Source organism: Octodon degus, unplaced genomic scaffold (genome assembly GCF_000260255.1).
Source record: "Octodon degus isolate 3935 unplaced genomic scaffold, OctDeg1.0 scaffold00183, whole genome shotgun sequence".
Classification (NCBI taxonomy): Eukaryota; Metazoa; Chordata; class Mammalia; order Rodentia; family Octodontidae; genus Octodon; species Octodon degus.
The window spans coordinates 3865714-3882065 of NW_004524759.1; the positions used below are offsets into that span (position 1 = coordinate 3865714).

General features: G+C 48.6%; 1 protein-coding gene and 1 non-coding gene across 3 annotated transcripts in view; both read right to left on the reverse strand.

Moving 5' to 3' along the window:
• Bdh2 (3-hydroxybutyrate dehydrogenase 2) overlaps window positions 1-16302 on the reverse strand; it is a 17806-nt gene extending 1504 nt beyond the window's left edge. The window contains exons 1-10 of one of the 2 annotated variants that reach the window (XM_023703849.1): window positions 15883-16302; window positions 15503-15555; window positions 14207-14284; window positions 13083-13161; window positions 10730-10826; window positions 9682-9790; window positions 7325-7385; window positions 5453-5566; window positions 1627-1685; window positions 827-919 (exon numbers count right to left, since the gene is read on the reverse strand). In XM_023703849.1, the coding sequence (XP_023559617.1) occupies window positions 827-919; window positions 1627-1685; window positions 5453-5566; window positions 7325-7385; window positions 9682-9790; window positions 10730-10826; window positions 13083-13161; window positions 14207-14278 (684 nt within the window). In that variant the 5' untranslated portion in view covers window positions 14279-14284; window positions 15503-15555; window positions 15883-16302. The remainder of the gene's footprint in view (window positions 1-826; window positions 920-1626; window positions 1686-5452; window positions 5567-7324; window positions 7386-9681; window positions 9791-10729; window positions 10827-13082; window positions 13162-14206; window positions 14285-15502; window positions 15556-15882) is intronic. The other variant, XM_004643710.2, reaches the window with a different exon arrangement.
• On the reverse strand, window positions 7081-7187 carry LOC111813327. Its single transcript, XR_002818623.1, has one exon. It is a non-coding gene; the product is annotated as a U6 spliceosomal RNA (small nuclear RNA).
• Window positions 16303-16352: the final 50 nt, after the last annotated feature.

Below are 16352 nucleotides of genomic sequence, written 5' to 3' on the forward strand. Positions count from 1 at the left end.
AGTGGTTCTGAGTGGTGTAACTGCTGTCACTAAAACCTCCCTGCTGTAGGATCTATCCTGTTCTCTAGCCACCCTGTCTGCACCACATGCTAGAGAGTGAACTTGAGACCAACCAGCTCCCCCTGATGGTGTAGTGGAGCCACACCTCCTCCCTTCCTCTTCCTTCTCTCCCCCATGCACACATCCCCTGTTTAATTAACATACAGTGACAGAAATCAGGAGAAGGTGTTCTGCATTCTAATTTCATAACACGGTTTTTGTTTTAACAGTGCATGTCCTTCAAAATGTACAAAGACCAGGAAGAATCTGGTTATTAGTCAGAACCAGAGTGGAAGAGGTATAATTAGTAATTTCCATACATGATGACAAACCAGCAAAGGAAAAATAGTGGGATTCTCCCGGACATGTCACCAGGAAAACTAAAAGCCTCATGCCAATCTGCAGCGCTGAGCTCAGTGGAATCTGGTTTGCCCTTAAACCGTCCACCTGAAGCTCTCATGGTCCTTGGGGTCCATGTGTTTACCTACCACTTAGGATTTCACATTTGTAATCTGGAATACAACAGCCCTTCAAAAACTTGAATGCTTCTTCTTTTTTTTTTTTTTTTTTTTTAAATCCTTCACTTTTGTTTGCTACAAGGTTTTGAGCTATTTAAAGTTTGGTGAGGAAGAGTCAGTGGCACAGATCAATGTGGGGCTTTCCTTTGAGGCCTCCCCTGTTCATGGTGTCTTGGTGCGTACCTGCTAAGGACTATACAGTGAGATCGCACTGACACGTAGTGGCCAAGAGGCCCCAGGATGGGAACATTGGGTAGGAGAGCGCTTACCTCGTCAGAAGCCAGGTACACACAGAGCAGAGCCACTTCTTCCGCTGTAGCAAATCTTCCTGTTTTTTGTCTCTTCAGGAAATCCTTCAGGGCCTGTCACAGAGACCATGGCACACATCAGGGATGGGAATGCACATCTGTGTTCCCTGTCACACCAAGGGCTGACGTGGTACAGACCCCACGAGGGCCTCTGGTTTGATGCCTTGATGAGTCCCAGCCAGGGCTTTGGGGACTCTTCCACCCAAGCACATTATCTGTGCTGTCCCAAGCCTCAGCTACTGTGACAAGTCAGAAAGCTGATGTGAAGGAAAGAGGATTAAAAATCAGGGTCAAACATATGGCATAGGGGCTGGGAGATAGCTCAGTGGAATAAGTGCTTGCCTGCCAAGCACAAGGTCCTGAGTTCAATTCCTGGTATCACCAAAAAGCCAAAATAAAACAAAAGAAGAAAAGCACATATGGCATAAATTTCCCATCTTGACCATTGTAAGTGTGTAGTTCTTTAGTGTTCAGCTCAGTCACACTGCCTGGCCACTCTCAATTCATCCTCCCCAGGGCTGTTTGAAGCTCTAGACCCACTAGGCACTGCCTTTCCTTTTTTCTGTGCCCCTGGCAGTCACCAAATTCTACTTCCCATTACTCTGGGTAGGAAGAGAACACTTTTTTTTTTTTTGGAACCGGGAATTGAACGCAGGCCCTTGTAATTGCCAGGCAAGTGCTTATTCTGCTGAGCTATCTCCCCAGCCCAGAAGAGAACATTATTAACCCAAGTTTAAAGACATTGAAAATGCTCACTATACCTCCTGTGGATCTTCTCTGGCTTGTATTCTTTCTTGCAGAGATGGGGTATCAACAGTTCCTAAACCAAAGGGGGATATTCAGCTTGGTTACTTATCAAACCAAAAATAATAGGTAGCTAATCTTTAGGTAGCTAATCATCTGTCTAGATGACAGAAAAATCATTGAAAGCCTTCTCCTTTGACTGCAAATGACAGTTTCATTTCTGCTTGCCCAATCTCTTATATGAGCTTTAGAACAGCTTTAATAACATGACTGTGATTTTTTGACAACACAGATTATGACTCTTTGTGGAAACTGAGACAGCAGAGAAAGGCCTGATGTTCCCCTGGGATACTTTCTGTTTTTCTTTGTTCTGCTGCCACAAACAGCTCATGGCTGGCCACAGCTACATGAGATGCTCTTATCCGCTTCCCAGGTGTTTGTTTTGTCTGCAGCAGCTTCAGCACAGATGTGGGGCCAGTGGACTTCATCTTTAGCCCCTCAGGATGCGGTGCCCTCTGCAGCACCCTCAGCCAGGCCTATGAGCCTGGCCCCATCTGTGACCAGACAGGAAGGAGGGCACTGCACACACCAGCTCCCCTCCCTGAACCAGCAAGACTCCATACCCATGGTGCACTGGGCCATGTGACGTTTACTCACACGCTTGCCTTTATGCTGTAGTAGCCCCAGTAATGCCTCCTTGCATGGCTTATTTTTTCCTGTTCACAGTCTCTATTTTAAGCAGAGAATGCTGAGCTGGTAACTAAGAGCTGGCAAGATAGAGGATCCCAGTGCTAAACCAACAAGTAGCTAGGGCTACTACCACTGAGAGTGGCTAGAAGCCAGAGAACAGACAGACAGCCGTGGCGAATTGCCAGGAACTGCCACTGGGGCGCCACCAGATTCCCAAAACTGTCAGAAGCTGCTTACCCTGAGCAGCAGGAAGAGCTGTTGATGCTAAGTGTTAACAACACCGGCATTGAAAGCCCAGTGCTATAAGTGGGGAAGAGCTACACTTTGCCGGTTCCTTCCCCTTCCCCCTTCCCTTCCCTTCCCCTTCCCCTTCCCCTTCCCCTTTCTTTCTTTCTTTCTTTCTTTCTTTCTTTCTTTCTTTCTTTCTTTCTTTCTTTCTTTCTTTCTTTCTTTCTTTTTTGTATTTAGGACAGAGTATACAGGGTGTACAGGGTGTCACTGTGTAGATCGGACTCATAGTGATCCACCTGTTTATAGCCTCCCAAGTGCTGGGATTACAGGTGCACACCACCACGCCCAGTCTCAGTTGCCATCTCAGTATGCCCTGGGGGCAGGGCCAGCATGGCAGAGTTTGCTGAATTCAAGTTTTACATAAATTAAGGAAAAGGACCCTCCACCATTTGGTGACATCTCAGTGGCCCATACCAGGACCCCTCTCTTTAGAGGTTCCTGAATAAATACCAGACAGTGGTGGTGGTCAGTAGTAAGGGAGAAGCATCAGAAACACCAGGCCATCTACAGCATTCTCTCACATAGCTGAGATGACACTAGCTGGTGACATCTCTAAGTAGGTCCCTGCGGAGTTGCGCAACCTTCTCAGGGATGTACACTTTAGTCATATTGCATTCACATGATGACTTACAGATCCTAGGGATTTATATGTACTATCCGAGCGAATTCCCACAACCCTGCAACACTGACAGAGCCACATAAGCACTCTGCCAGTGCAAGATCCAGCTTGATATAGCAATCTCAGAACCATTCTTTGTTGTCAGGTTTACTGTGGGGACTCACTGGGGACAACTCCAGAGTGGCTGCAGCCCCTGGGAATTTAGGTGACTCTGTATTTTCCTCATTACTTTGCTTGCCTCCCTCCCTCCCTCCCTCCCTCCCTCCTTCCTTCCTTCCTTCCTTCCTTCCAATGTATTTAGTACAGGGTCTATCAGGTTTCACTACACAGATTGGACTCATAGTGATCCTCCTATTTGTCAGCCTCCCAAGAGCTGGGATTACAGGTGTGTGCCACCATGCCTGTCTCCCCAGGGGTAGGGCTGGCATGGCTTGGTGGGAATTGAACCCTGGTCCCTGTGTCTGCCTAAGCAGGTGTTTTACTCTGCTGAGCTATTTGACTCTACATTGCTTCTTTTCATTGCTTCCAAATTCCAGTTTTTAATCATGGTTTTAAGTTTATAATAAAAAATATAATTTAAGATGGTTATACGTTAGGATGAGAACAATAAAGATTTGAAGTGGCACATCACATCCCCTGCAGCAGGCTCTGCAGACCTGTTCATTATTCATGACTTGTAGCTCTCTAAGGGACCCACTTATTCATACAGCGTCATAGTCTGCGGAGCCTTCTGAGGTGGTAACGAATGGATTTACACGCATGTCCTCAGTTCCTCCTCCAGACCACGCTCCTGAGAACACCACAGGTTGGATCCAGTTCACCTGAACATTTTCCACCTCCACACTCCTGCAGGAACAGTGGTCCGCTTCTGTCCCACTCCAGTATTCCCTGGTCAGCTGCCTTTGGGGATCCAAGGTTTCACCACGAATGTACTTCCAGCATGCACGGTGCTCTCCTTAGCACCCATGCTGCGTCACGCACCTCCTGTGGCTGATAGGACGCGCATCACTTTCCGTTCATGACAGCCACAAGTGGCTCTTCTGGGACAGCCACTGATTAATTCCCCACCACTGGCCTCATCTGGGTCCACAGCACCACTGGCCTGAGCTGTGTCTACAGCACTACCTGGCACATGGTGCCTCAGCAGATACTCATCTGACGCAGAGCCACCTGTGCTGTCCCAGACACAGCATTCTGCCTCGGTGCTGTTCTGTCTCTGGCACCATGAATCACAGCTAGTTCCCTATCTCACAGAGCATGGGAACAATTTTTCCAATCTCATGAAAAAGCCAGCTGCCAAAATAGCCACATTTTACAAATACTTTTGCCACTTATTCCATAGGGTAAGTGATATCAACAACAGCTAGACACAAGCCACGTGAGTATGTGCTAAAGCTCTTCCAGGGTGCCTGTGCCCCTTCCTTCCACACTCTGGGCAGCTTTCCAGCTTTCCATCCCACAGGTCTCACTCCTCCAAAGCTTCCCAAACCAGCTGGAGGCTCTGATTCTGGATACAAGTTACTCCTGTTCAGAGGACAGTACGGGCCCTCATCAGGAGGCCAGTGCTCATTTTGGATTGGTGCAACCAGGCGAAAGGGCACATTTATTGAACAGACCCACCCACAGGTACTAAGACAAGGACCCAGCCACAGATCACAAGGAAGAGATTCTGCCCTTCTTTCCTTTTGGGAGGGGTTGGTACCTCCTTAATAAAGAAATGGACACCAAGAATGTTTGGCTCTGAGGACATACAGCTCCTGCTGTACTGCTCAGCTCTGTCTCTGCAGCACCAAGCAGCTGCTGCTCACCTGCAGGCAGATGCCGTGCGTGCAGCATGTGCGTCCCACAGGGAGCACTGGCCAGGTGATATCAGGCAGACCTGGCCTGCTGGCTGCAGCACAGGCCCATTCATAGCATGAAATAAATGAATATGACCTTTTTGACTAGGAGCCACCCTAGGGCCTCCTCAGCCCTGCAGGGCCATGTCCTGTGAGGCCTTCTGTCTGAGCAGGGTCCCTTTTTCCTCCTTCCCCTAAGGAGGGTACCAGGCCCTTTCCACTTGATCCTGAGCTGTCCCACAGGCCTGGGTGGCATCTCTCTGCCCCTGTGGCTCATGCCTACCAGGGCAGGCTCTCTAACCTCACACATGGGCCTGTCTCCCGTGAAGGCAACTTCCACCTGAACCCCAAGAATGGAACCCACCCCAGCCCTCTGTGGACAAGTTTCCTACAGTGCCCACTCACCAGGACACACACAGTTGCACCTGATGCCCTGCTGGATGAAGTCTGCGGCCACCGACTTCGTGAGGCCGATCACTGCCGCCTTGGAGGCACTGTACACACACCGGTTCTCCACGCCTGGGACAAGGAAGGGAGCAGAGACACAGCCCCTTGGTGAGTCCCCAGGGCCATGTGTGCTTCCTGCCACCCTCCCCTTTCTGTTCACAGACTGCTGTCAGGATCTCTCGCTTATTAAGTCTGTTTCTGTTTCTAGGCAAATAGTGTCAGCATCACAGGACTCAGTGAGCTTCGGTGCGGACACGGGGTCCTCACTGAACAGCAATGTGTGCTCTCCCTACCAGCTGGGAATTCCTTTGGAAGATCCCAAAAAGAAAGTAGGAGTGAGCAACAAACAAAATGTAAACAAAACTAAACCAGGAACACATGTCTGCATTCCTTCCCACTGCTTTGTGTCCCCTTCAGATGGAGCGGTGTCACCTCAATGGGGATTTCTTCACTTTCTGCTCCCAAATGGGCCTACTGGGCTGTGGTGTCCTGCCCATCGTGTGGTGCCCTTGTACTTCCATCTTAGGGCCAAAATGAACTCTGTGTGAAGGCTTCACAACCCTGCCCTAGTCTGAGGCCGCACTTGCTTGGGGCTCCTCCTCACCCCATGGAGCAGCCCCTCCCCTGCTGGACAATGGATTGCCTCAGGTCAGGTATCCCTTGTGCTGAGCAGCTGAAGCTGGAAATTGGTCACCTCTGTGGGGCAAGGCAAGGCCAGTCCTAGAATAAAGAGTGGCTAAAGCAATCAAGCAACTTGAGAAAACACAGTCCTGAGAAAATACATTGCCCGAGACAATGCCAGTCATTAGTCACTAGGCAATCCTGTGTTGTGTGATACTTTGTAAAAAGTATAAACACTCCTTTGGTGGATGAGCAGTTCCTTTCCTTTCATCAGGAGAAGGCTTCACCTGGTCCTCAACATGCCTCTCCTACCTTTATTTCTTCATCCGTTCCACATGGACAGCTGTAAGGGATGCAGCACTTGGCACTTGCCACATCCTCGTGAGTTAATGAAATGGTAAGTGTTGCCCTTCCTCAACTCTGTTCACATCCAGAAGAAGGAATAAAAAGGAAACCCAAGGAGACAATTTTGTTTAATTTTATGATTGCTTTATGTCTACAACAAGGCTCTTATTAGTTAAGGAACTAAGACCAATTTTTCAAAAAGCAGTTTTGAAATTGTAGATGGGTTTTATTTTTAAATTTTTTTGGAATTGTAGCACATATGCATGATTTCTATTCTTTTCTTCCTCATAAATGTAAACATACACACATGCACATGCCTTGTTCATGTGGGTGTAACCCAGTTCAGTTAAACAAAATCTTTGGATACTTACAAATATATGCCATTATAAATAAAATATCGACCCCATCTTTGGCATATACTTTAGGTAATTAAGAAAAGAATATAGGACTTGTATGTTGGGGATGCCAAAAATAAAATGATCAATAAGTATTTTCAAATTTGAAAGCAAGGGCACAGCACAAGCTGGACTCTTCTAGGTTCTATTCAAATGTAGAAGAACAAGAGTATCTTGTTCGAATTTTTTCTCTGCTAAGAAATCTGTTCTAGATTTCTCACAAAAAAAAATATGGAACACTTCACGAATTTGCACATCATCCTTGCGCAGGGGCCGTGCTAATTTTCTCTGTATCGTTCCAGTTTTAGTACATGTGCTGCCGAAGCGAGCACTGTAGATGGGTTTATGGCCTGGGCTGTGTTTATTTTTATAGCACAGTTCACGAAGTGATGTGTGTGTGTGCGTGCGTGCGTGCATGCGTGTGTGTGTGTGTGTGTGTGTGTGTGTGTGAGGGTGGGGTGGTTCCCACCTTTGATGCTGGAGGCCACTGAGGACATGTTGATAATGTTGCCAGATTTCTGAGCAAGCATCTGAAAACAAAACGAACATCATAAAAGACGTCCCTTCAGCAGTGCCTCCTTCACACATCTGCAAAATCCTCCCCTGAACTGTGCTTTGTGGCCATCATCTGGTCATCCCGTCTCATCATCCCATCGTCCCAGCAGGTGTTAACACCCAGCAGCTTCACAGCAAGGATGCCCTGCCCTCTGCCTCACTACAGATGCTAGCAGCATGCAGTGTGCACCTTTGCCAGCCCTCCTGTGTGGTATCGCCACCTGGCTGTGGGACAATGGCATTAGGATGACTGAAGGAATCCTGAGCTAAAGGGAACACTGCTGGGACTTCCTGATGCTGGGAAGCTATTAGTGCATGCCACATGTATTTGCTGAGCATGTGCAAGGTATTATGCAAGGTCCAACAGGTTCATAGACACACAGTGCCACATGCACATGGCTTCTCTACCTTCTCAGCACCAGCTCAGCACCGGCTATCAGGGTGTAAGGTGCCCTGGTTTTCCATTCACCTCACCTTCAGGCAGGGGCAACTACAGAACAGGTGCCACAAACAGTAGTGCTGAATATGATGGATGTTCCCAAAACTCTGCTGCAGGCTAGAAAAGTCCCCTGAAGAGCTCCTTTAGCTATATCTGGCTAGTCCTATTCTGCCAGGCCTTCTGTCCCCAGTGGCTAGAGCTTAGCTCTGATCTTGGCACCCCTATTTCCACGCCCACTGCCTGGCCACTTGCATGGACACTCACAGTGCATGCATTCATTCAACAGACATTCATATGCTCATGACTCTCCTGAGACACAGCAAGGGGCGCCAGCAAGTAAGCCAACCCAAACAGCAAAACTATCCTCTGATCTTGCTCTAAAGCATCTTTCTGTCTAGTGGATCTTACTTTTGCATTGCCCTCTTTTTATAATGTCAACTCATTCTCTGCCTTTCGAGAGATCTTCCAGTCCTATAATGATTTTCGGTGCATCTATACAGGAACATAAAACATCTTCAAATGTCCGGTGCTACACCAGCCTCACATTTTAGTTCTACCTCGGCTGTCAATCATGCTTCCTTTCCAAAGCTCCAGTCCCTTGTGTGTGTTACAGTTAGTGACACACAGGTGACCCTGGCAAATCAGGGCTACAAGTGACTATGCCACTGCCCACCCTTGTTTGTAGACTGAAGAAATAAACACTGTGAGAGAGCCTGTGCCACGCCCCAGTGGCTCTGGCTGATTTGGGACAGAGCCAGTTGTGCTCAGGATGCCAGAGTCCACAATCCGGAGCCCAGTTAGGCACAGTCACTTTAAACAGAGGCACTGAATCCTTCTGCTGCCACAGTGCGGTTGTGAATGTTTCTCTGGCTATTTCAGATGCTGTTACAATAGATGCCTTAAATTGGAGGCAAGCTCATTAATTTTAAGTTGATATTGATACAAAAAAATTAACAAATTTAACACAAAGAACATTTATGTTAATAAAAGTTAACACAAAGTTAAACCTTTGTATTTCACACCTACTTCTTTGACTACTGTTTGGGAAACACTTCAGACCTGCACAGATGTATCCCTTAAGTGTGACAGCCTCCCTCAGGGTGACCTACACTCTGCTCTCCTACCAGGGCCTCTGCTCCACCCACCCCCATATCCTGTCTTCAAAGAATGCATTCAAATTCCAAGTATATAAGATCTCAAACACTCCAAACAGGTATATATATATATATATATATATATATATATATATATTTCAGCACTTCCTGAAACACTCATAAATCCTCCAGGCACAAGACAAGAAGGTTAAGCAGTCCCTTCATTATCAGATCAGTACTAACCTCCCTGTCATTGGCTGAATATCCAAGCAACCTCCAGTTCTGCTCTTCCATCAGCAAAGCTCATCTTATGTTCTGGCTCAGCAGCATTCAGAGATGCTGGTCACCTAAGCCAGTATGGTGGAGTGAGACCTCCCTTGGATCATGGCGGGGGGGAGGCTGGGTTCCAGCCCGAAGGAGGGCTAATTCTCACCCAGAGAGAAGCTGGGGATATCGGTCCTAAAGGCATGTGCCCGGTTGCGGGTTAGGAGGGCTTTACATTTTGGTTCCAGTTTTGCTCACTATAAGACCCAGGGCAGGTTCCCTACCTTTCTGGGTCCCCGGAGCTCATAAGATATGATGAAGCAGCACTGCTCCCTGCTGTCCCCCTTTAGGCAATATTCTTTTCAGGGATGAGCTGCAGGTTAAGTGAATGACGCCAACCTTGCTGTCAGCTGCTGTCACTTCCAGCACACTCAGGTCCCTTCTAGTTACTCACCATGGAGGTGGTTGGCTCACCTTGGGCAGGAACGCCTTGGTCATCAGGAACATGCTGCGCACGTTGAGGTTCATGGAGAAGTCCCAGTCTGTCTCCTCGCAGTCCAAGATGGTTCCATGGTGGACAAACCTAGAAGGTGATGAAGCCGTGGGAAGGAACCGGTGAAGGGTGGCACGCAGCTCGGGGGCACAGTGCTTGCCCAGCACGCTTTAAATCCTGGATTCAACCTTCAACACTGTGTCAAGCATTCAAAAGAAACACCAAAGGCAAACCAAGGAGCCTCAAAACAGCAACAAAACCGTCAGGAGAAAGATTTCCAACCCTTCTCTTGGCTGTCTGTATTGTCCATTATTTACCAAGCCAGTGTCTTTTCCCTCAGCAAGACTTTCAACAGCTCACAAGGGCCATCGCTAGGTGTTAGTACACATTGTAGTAACTTAAGCTAACACAACATGCTTATTCTAGAAACAAAGGCAAGGGTCTGGGGTCACTGACTGTAAGAAACCCTGTACCAGGTACAAGGGACAGAACAGTGAAAACAGTGAGAGGACAGGTGCCCTCCTTTTTCCAGTTGAAGAGCCACAGCGCCCCCGAGTGGCGCGGAGCGAGCACTCCCCAGGATCACAAAGCCGGGAAGCAGCGACCCAGAGCCTCAGGTTCGGAGCAGCGTTGCCCGGGTCACGTCTAAGGCCATGCAATCAGCATATGGCCGTCCCCACGGATTGGCTCCTCTGCACCCAGATTATGTAATGCACCATGACCCCCGCTTTCCGCAAGACTTCCGGTCCCCACTGTCCACACGTCATGCGTTCCACTCTGACTGCTGTGTTCACCACGTCTCTGGCACGTTCCTCCACGAGAACACGCAGTGCATTTTAAAGGGACAATGTGAAACCGCATGGGCCACCCAGTCGCTGAGTGCCTGTTAGGAAAACCTGCCCCTATCCCGCCGTTTTTCCCACCGAATAGTTCAAGGTTTTCAGCGAATAACTTCGCAGTGCGATCAAAATGATCTTAAAAGTAACAGCAAAGATCGTGAAAGAAAAACGAAACCGAAAGATAAATTACCCAGCAACGTTACAAAGAACATCAATTCGTTCCACTTCCCTGGCGAACTGATCGATTTGCTTCTTCTTTGTGACATCAAGGACGCGGATTTGAATACCTGAAGGATAACAGCAGGCTGTTACCTACAACTCAGGAAGTCGTTCATCTTAGCCTAGAGCTGGGTTCACAGAATGCTGCTCAGTCAGGCTGTGAAGAATTGTTGATCACTAAGGTCTTAACCATTACATCTACTAAAATGTAAAATCTCATTAAAATGCAAAAATCTTTCAATTTCATCTTTTATCCTGCCCCCTGCATACTGGGGATTGAACCTAGGGCCTTCACGTGGAGCTACATATCTCTGGCACACCTCTCCCCACTCCATTTTTATTTTGAGACTGGGTCTTGCTTGGTTGTACATACTGGACTTGGGGTCCTCCTGCCTCAGCCTCCCCAACTCTTATGATTTCGGGCTTGTCCTACCACACCCAGATTTACATTTCCACCTCGACAACCTCAATAACCCTTCTTCTTCCCCTGCCTCTCTGTTTCAGAGCTGAACTATTGGGGTCTTCCAAGGAGCTAGTTTACAGGGTGCTATAACTGGTCACACCAGCTGGTTGTCTGTGGGATCCTGGGTGTGGGTGCTGTGTCCTCAGTTCTGCAGGAGCTGGGGATGAAAGAAGGGCAGTAGCCATGGGCACAGCTGTTTCTATTTATAAACTTCACTTTTGAGGTCTCTTTTATTACTGTTTTAGAAATAACCCTTAAGTCAACTGAAAGGCTGGCCTTGAGGGACCCACCGCCTGGTCTGAGAAGCACCTCCATTCTCTAGCACAAGTAGTGTTTAGTTAGGTTTTTAAAAAATGTAGAGGCCTGGGCGTAGTGACACATGGCTTTAACCCCGGCACTCTGGGAGGCTGAAGCAGGAGGACAATAAGATTGAGCAAGGCTTTGGGCCACTTAATAAAAGGACCAGGGATGTAGCTCAGTGTGAAGGTCCCAGGTTCAAGCCCCAATACTGCAAATAAAATGAACACATATGGCTTAAGGATTATTTTGGATACAGAAATGATTAGTAAAGGAACAAGACTGAAATTGGGATTTGGGAGGACTTCCTCTCTGTTCTGCTCTGGCTTGGGGCTGTGTGACTAGTCCATTCTGCTGCCTTCCCAACCTGTCCTCCACCCAAAACGCTTTGGGGTCCCTGGAATTCTCAGCCTGTCTCTTAGGGGTACCTGCAGGATTGGGGCTGGGGCTAGGCTGTCTCTGGGGCAGCTGCTCCCACACCAGGCTGGTGGCACCGGGAACAGAGCCAGCTGGGACTGCAGTGTGAGTGTGGAGTATGCGTGGGGCTGGGCACTCCGTAAACACAGCTGTGATGTCAGTCCGAGTCTGACCTTGCAGCCTACGATGGGTCAGTTCTGAAGAGTCAGGCTGAGCACAGTGCTGTGGATGGCACCAGGGACAGCTGGCTTGGATGCAGTGGTGACAGCAGACAGTGAGGATTCTTGCCACACACACACACACACCCACACACACACCCACACAGCACACATGGAGAGACCCACAGAGACACACACAGACACTGTATGAGTGTACAACCCCAGTGTGGCACTCATTCACACTGTAACACACGGCAGGTATCAAAAGACACTGGGCTGGGAGGGGGCTCAGTAGAGGGCTTGCCTGGCACAGGAAGGTCCTGGGCTTGCACCCCAGCACCGGAGACAAAGAAAAACAAACAGGAAGAGACAAAAGCAGCCTGCTTAGCAATCCCTAGCACATACACAGAAGTATCACATATGCCTTCAGCACATACAATTTTTATTAACTATGCCTCAGTAACTCTGAAAAAAGAAAATTAATGACTGAAGCTTATAGAGTTTAAGTAGAAATATTTAATATGAAAAATTAAGTATTCTGTTAATAACTTAATATTGACATTGAGATGATATTTTAAATATATCGGGTTAAATAAATGTATTACTAAAAATAATTTCCATCTATCTGTTTTTGCTTTTGAATATGTGTGCAGGAAATCTGCAAACACAGAGGAGGCTCACGTCACACTACTATCGCAGGAAGAAGGGACACAGCAGAAAGCTGTTGTTAATAGTCAACATCGCAACTGTTCATTTTCACATGTAACTTTGTAGATAGCAAGGAAATCTCTCAAGATATTGGATGAATAAAATATTTGAAGTCTACCTCTTATCCATTTTACACAGGCTATCAGGTGCTTCCGGGAACAGACTAAGAACAAAGGGGCGGGTCTACCAGGGCCAGCAAGCCTCCCTCCCTGCGCATGCCTGCGTGGCCCTGCGCAGCGTCTGCAGACCTTGTTTCTTGCTTACCGCGCGGCCTTGCTTACCAGGGCGCTCTTCCAGCTCCTGGAGTTTGGACTTGTTGATATCCGTGGCTATGACTTTGGCCCCTTCTTTTGCAAAAGCCTGAGGACAAGAGCACAAACACATTCTTTGTCTCCCAGGGCCAAAGCTCTTCATGAATGCGAGTCACTGGTCTTTCTTCTTTTAGCTTATTTTCATTGTTGTTACAAAATGGCTGGAATCTATAAAACGGGTTGAATCTCAAACTCTCCAGTCTTATCACCCATGTCGTTGTTATTTTTATCATTCATTAGAACAACGTGGCACATATGGTACTAATCATATGATTTGGTCCTCAAACAAGGCAGTGTTTCCTAAAAAAACAAAAATTCTATTTTTAACACCTCTAAATATTGCTATTCTATTGCCACATTCCATATATCACTTCTGAGCAGGTAACTAAATTCTAACTAAGGAAAAAGTATCTGGGTGTTTTGGTTCATGCCCATAAGCCTAGTTTTTCAAGAGGCCGGAAAGAGGGTTGCAAATTCCACCCAGCTTGGGAAATGTAGCAAGATCCTGTCTCAAAATGGAAAAGAAAAGGGAAAGAAAGGGGGTGGGAGTGGAGCTCAGAGACAAACCTCTAGGACTGGAAAAGAAGGAAGAGAAGGGGAGAGCTAGGAGAGACAAGGGGTCCTCAGGGCTGCATCCTTCCAGTTCCCATTTTGCTGAGAGCATGCCAGATCTCCAGCTCTGTGGGGATGATAGGGAGAGTACACAGGTCACCGGATGGTTGCAGCTCTGGAGCCTTGAGCCTGAAATGGTGATCTCGGAAAGCCGAGCACCTGTGGGGCCCTGCAGTGCCATCCGGTGCAGAGAACATGTTCCCTGTAGTCTGGTTACCAGTGAGATTCATCTTAAGTGAGAGGTCTCCATTCTTTCCTCTAGGCCAGCAGCGGTGACCTTTTGTAACTTAAGACAACTGAAACCTGCATGCTAACTTAGAAAAGAAAAGGCTGGGGTGTGCTCCTCCCGGTAAGAGTGACTGTTCACCAGCTCAAAGCCCTGGCTTCCAGCCCCAGCCCTGGTAAAGGAGGGCAGAAGGAAGGGGCCCCAGTGTCTGTGTGCACAGCTCAGTCCTTTGCAGTGGGGTAGGACCATAACTCACCAGGGCTGCTGCACGGCCAATGCCCTGTGCGGCTGCAGTTAGGACAATGACTTTGCCGTCGAGTCTGCCCATGGGGATCTGCAGGTCAAGAAGAGGAGGTGCATTGGTGGGTGTCATTTTTATGTGAACCTTAAGAACCAAAGCCTGCACCTGGTACAAGTCCCGGTGTCTGGACCACTGCTTCTCTGGTGCCTGGCGTGCATCGCAGAAGCAGCAGCCCAGCCTTGGTGGTGCTGTGCCACCTTCTGTGGGGGGAAGCTGCCCAGCACCACAGGACCTCAGGGTCCCTGCCCTGCCCCACCCCATAGAGCAGAGCAGTGGCTCTGAGTCTCTTTCTAGGCTTGACTCAGGGCTGCCTCTCCATTGTCAACTAATGTGTGCTATTTCTTGTCCCTTGTGCAGATTTCTTATTTGACCTTAGAGACTCATGAACAAAAGGGCCTGGAAGGAGGTCACATTCCTTTTCCCTACTCTACAGATGAGGAGGCGGCACCTGGCCCAGGTCCCAGGGCCACATAGGCAGAGCCAAGAGTGGCTTCCTAATTCCTCTCTTAAGAGTAGCTGGAATGGTGCCCCTGCCCCTCTGCTACAGGTCACCAGGCAGTAGTGACATTTTACCAAACATCACCAGCAATATCTGAGAGGGCAGGCTGAGAACCTCTGCCACCCGGGTAATCCAGGCCCATGAGCTGCACGGCCAGTGTGCATACAACACCACAAGTGACAGGATGTGATGTTTACTGGCTTTTCCTCTGACCTTATCCCAAATCACAAAGTGGCTCCTCCTGCCCAACTCATCTCCAAATCCCAGGCAGAGGCAAAGGGAGGAGCAAAAGCCAGTCTTTCAGAGAGGCCTCCCTTTGAACTCAAGGAGAAAGCCCTCAGTCTCCGCCCAAATTTCACAGGTCTGATAAACATACCTGGTCACCCGTGGCATAGGAGGCCCCAAGGTGGGGAAGCGGTCAATCTGCCCTTAAAATCTGCCCTTCGCGGAAGAGCAGGAGCAGAATGAGCTGCACCCAGGCATTAATGGGCCCAGAGAGGGTGCACAGCAGTCTCTGGGGCTGTCTGAGGGCTCAGGGGGCCCAGCCTTCCTCTCCCACCCAGGTTTCCCTGCTAGGGATGCAGGAAGGGCTGGACAGCAGCAGGCAGGCCCTTTAGGATGGTGGCGAACCCCAACTCTCACCCCTCTCAGAGAGGCTTGTGGTTTAGAAATATTGGGGGTTGCAGACACTTGGGAAACAAGAAGCCGAGGACAGTATACCCCTCCCCAAACCTGGGGCCCAGAGCTCTCACCTCAGCCCAGCAGCCCTCAGGCCAAATTGATTTCCTCAGGGAAACAGTGCAAATTGTAGGTAAAGGGTATGGATCAGCACCTCTCAACAACTCTAGGGTGAAAACCCAGAAGGCCAGATCTCTGATAACTCCCAGGACAAAAGTGTAATTTTTAGTTACCAGACACATACAAAGGACATTTTCTCACAAAGTGGGCAGAGTCTGTAAAAATTCCCCTTTGGTTACTTCGATAGCCCAGAGAGTTTGGAACGCTTTAAGACTTGTTTACAACTGTCCTGATCTGCTAAGATTAAATTCCAAAGGGGCACCGAGCACAACACCCCTGAAAATCAAATACTTTTGGAGTCCAGAGTTCACTGAGCAATCTTAGGAAATCTTACCTGCCTGCGGTGGACCGTCTTCTGGTGCGAAGCAGAAACGAAATGGAAATCTTCGCGCTGAGCAGTCAGGCGCTCAGAGACGCGGGCTGGGACTTGTAGTCCAGGATCTGTCTGCGCTACAGATCGCTCAGCTCGAGTCTTCCAAGTTTACTCAAAGGAATCCCTCTAATCGGTCACTTTATGTGTGCGAGCTGCCACCTGGTGGTGGAATCTGGAACTTATCCCCAAAGAGAAGGAAAGCTCGGAAAGGCAGCTCGCAGCTTGCTGCTTTCTTGGAGGTGCCAAGTCTGTCTTTTCTGCCTGGCTGCTCCAGTGTGGTCACGACTGGCTGGGGAAGCGAAGGAACCCAGGCCACTGAAGATCTGGACCCGTATGAGCCCTGAACCTAGGCTGGCTAGGTTTCGACGCTGGTTGCTCTGACATCACTGCAGCTTTGGATGACCTTGTGCACAGCTGCTTTAATTTGCTCA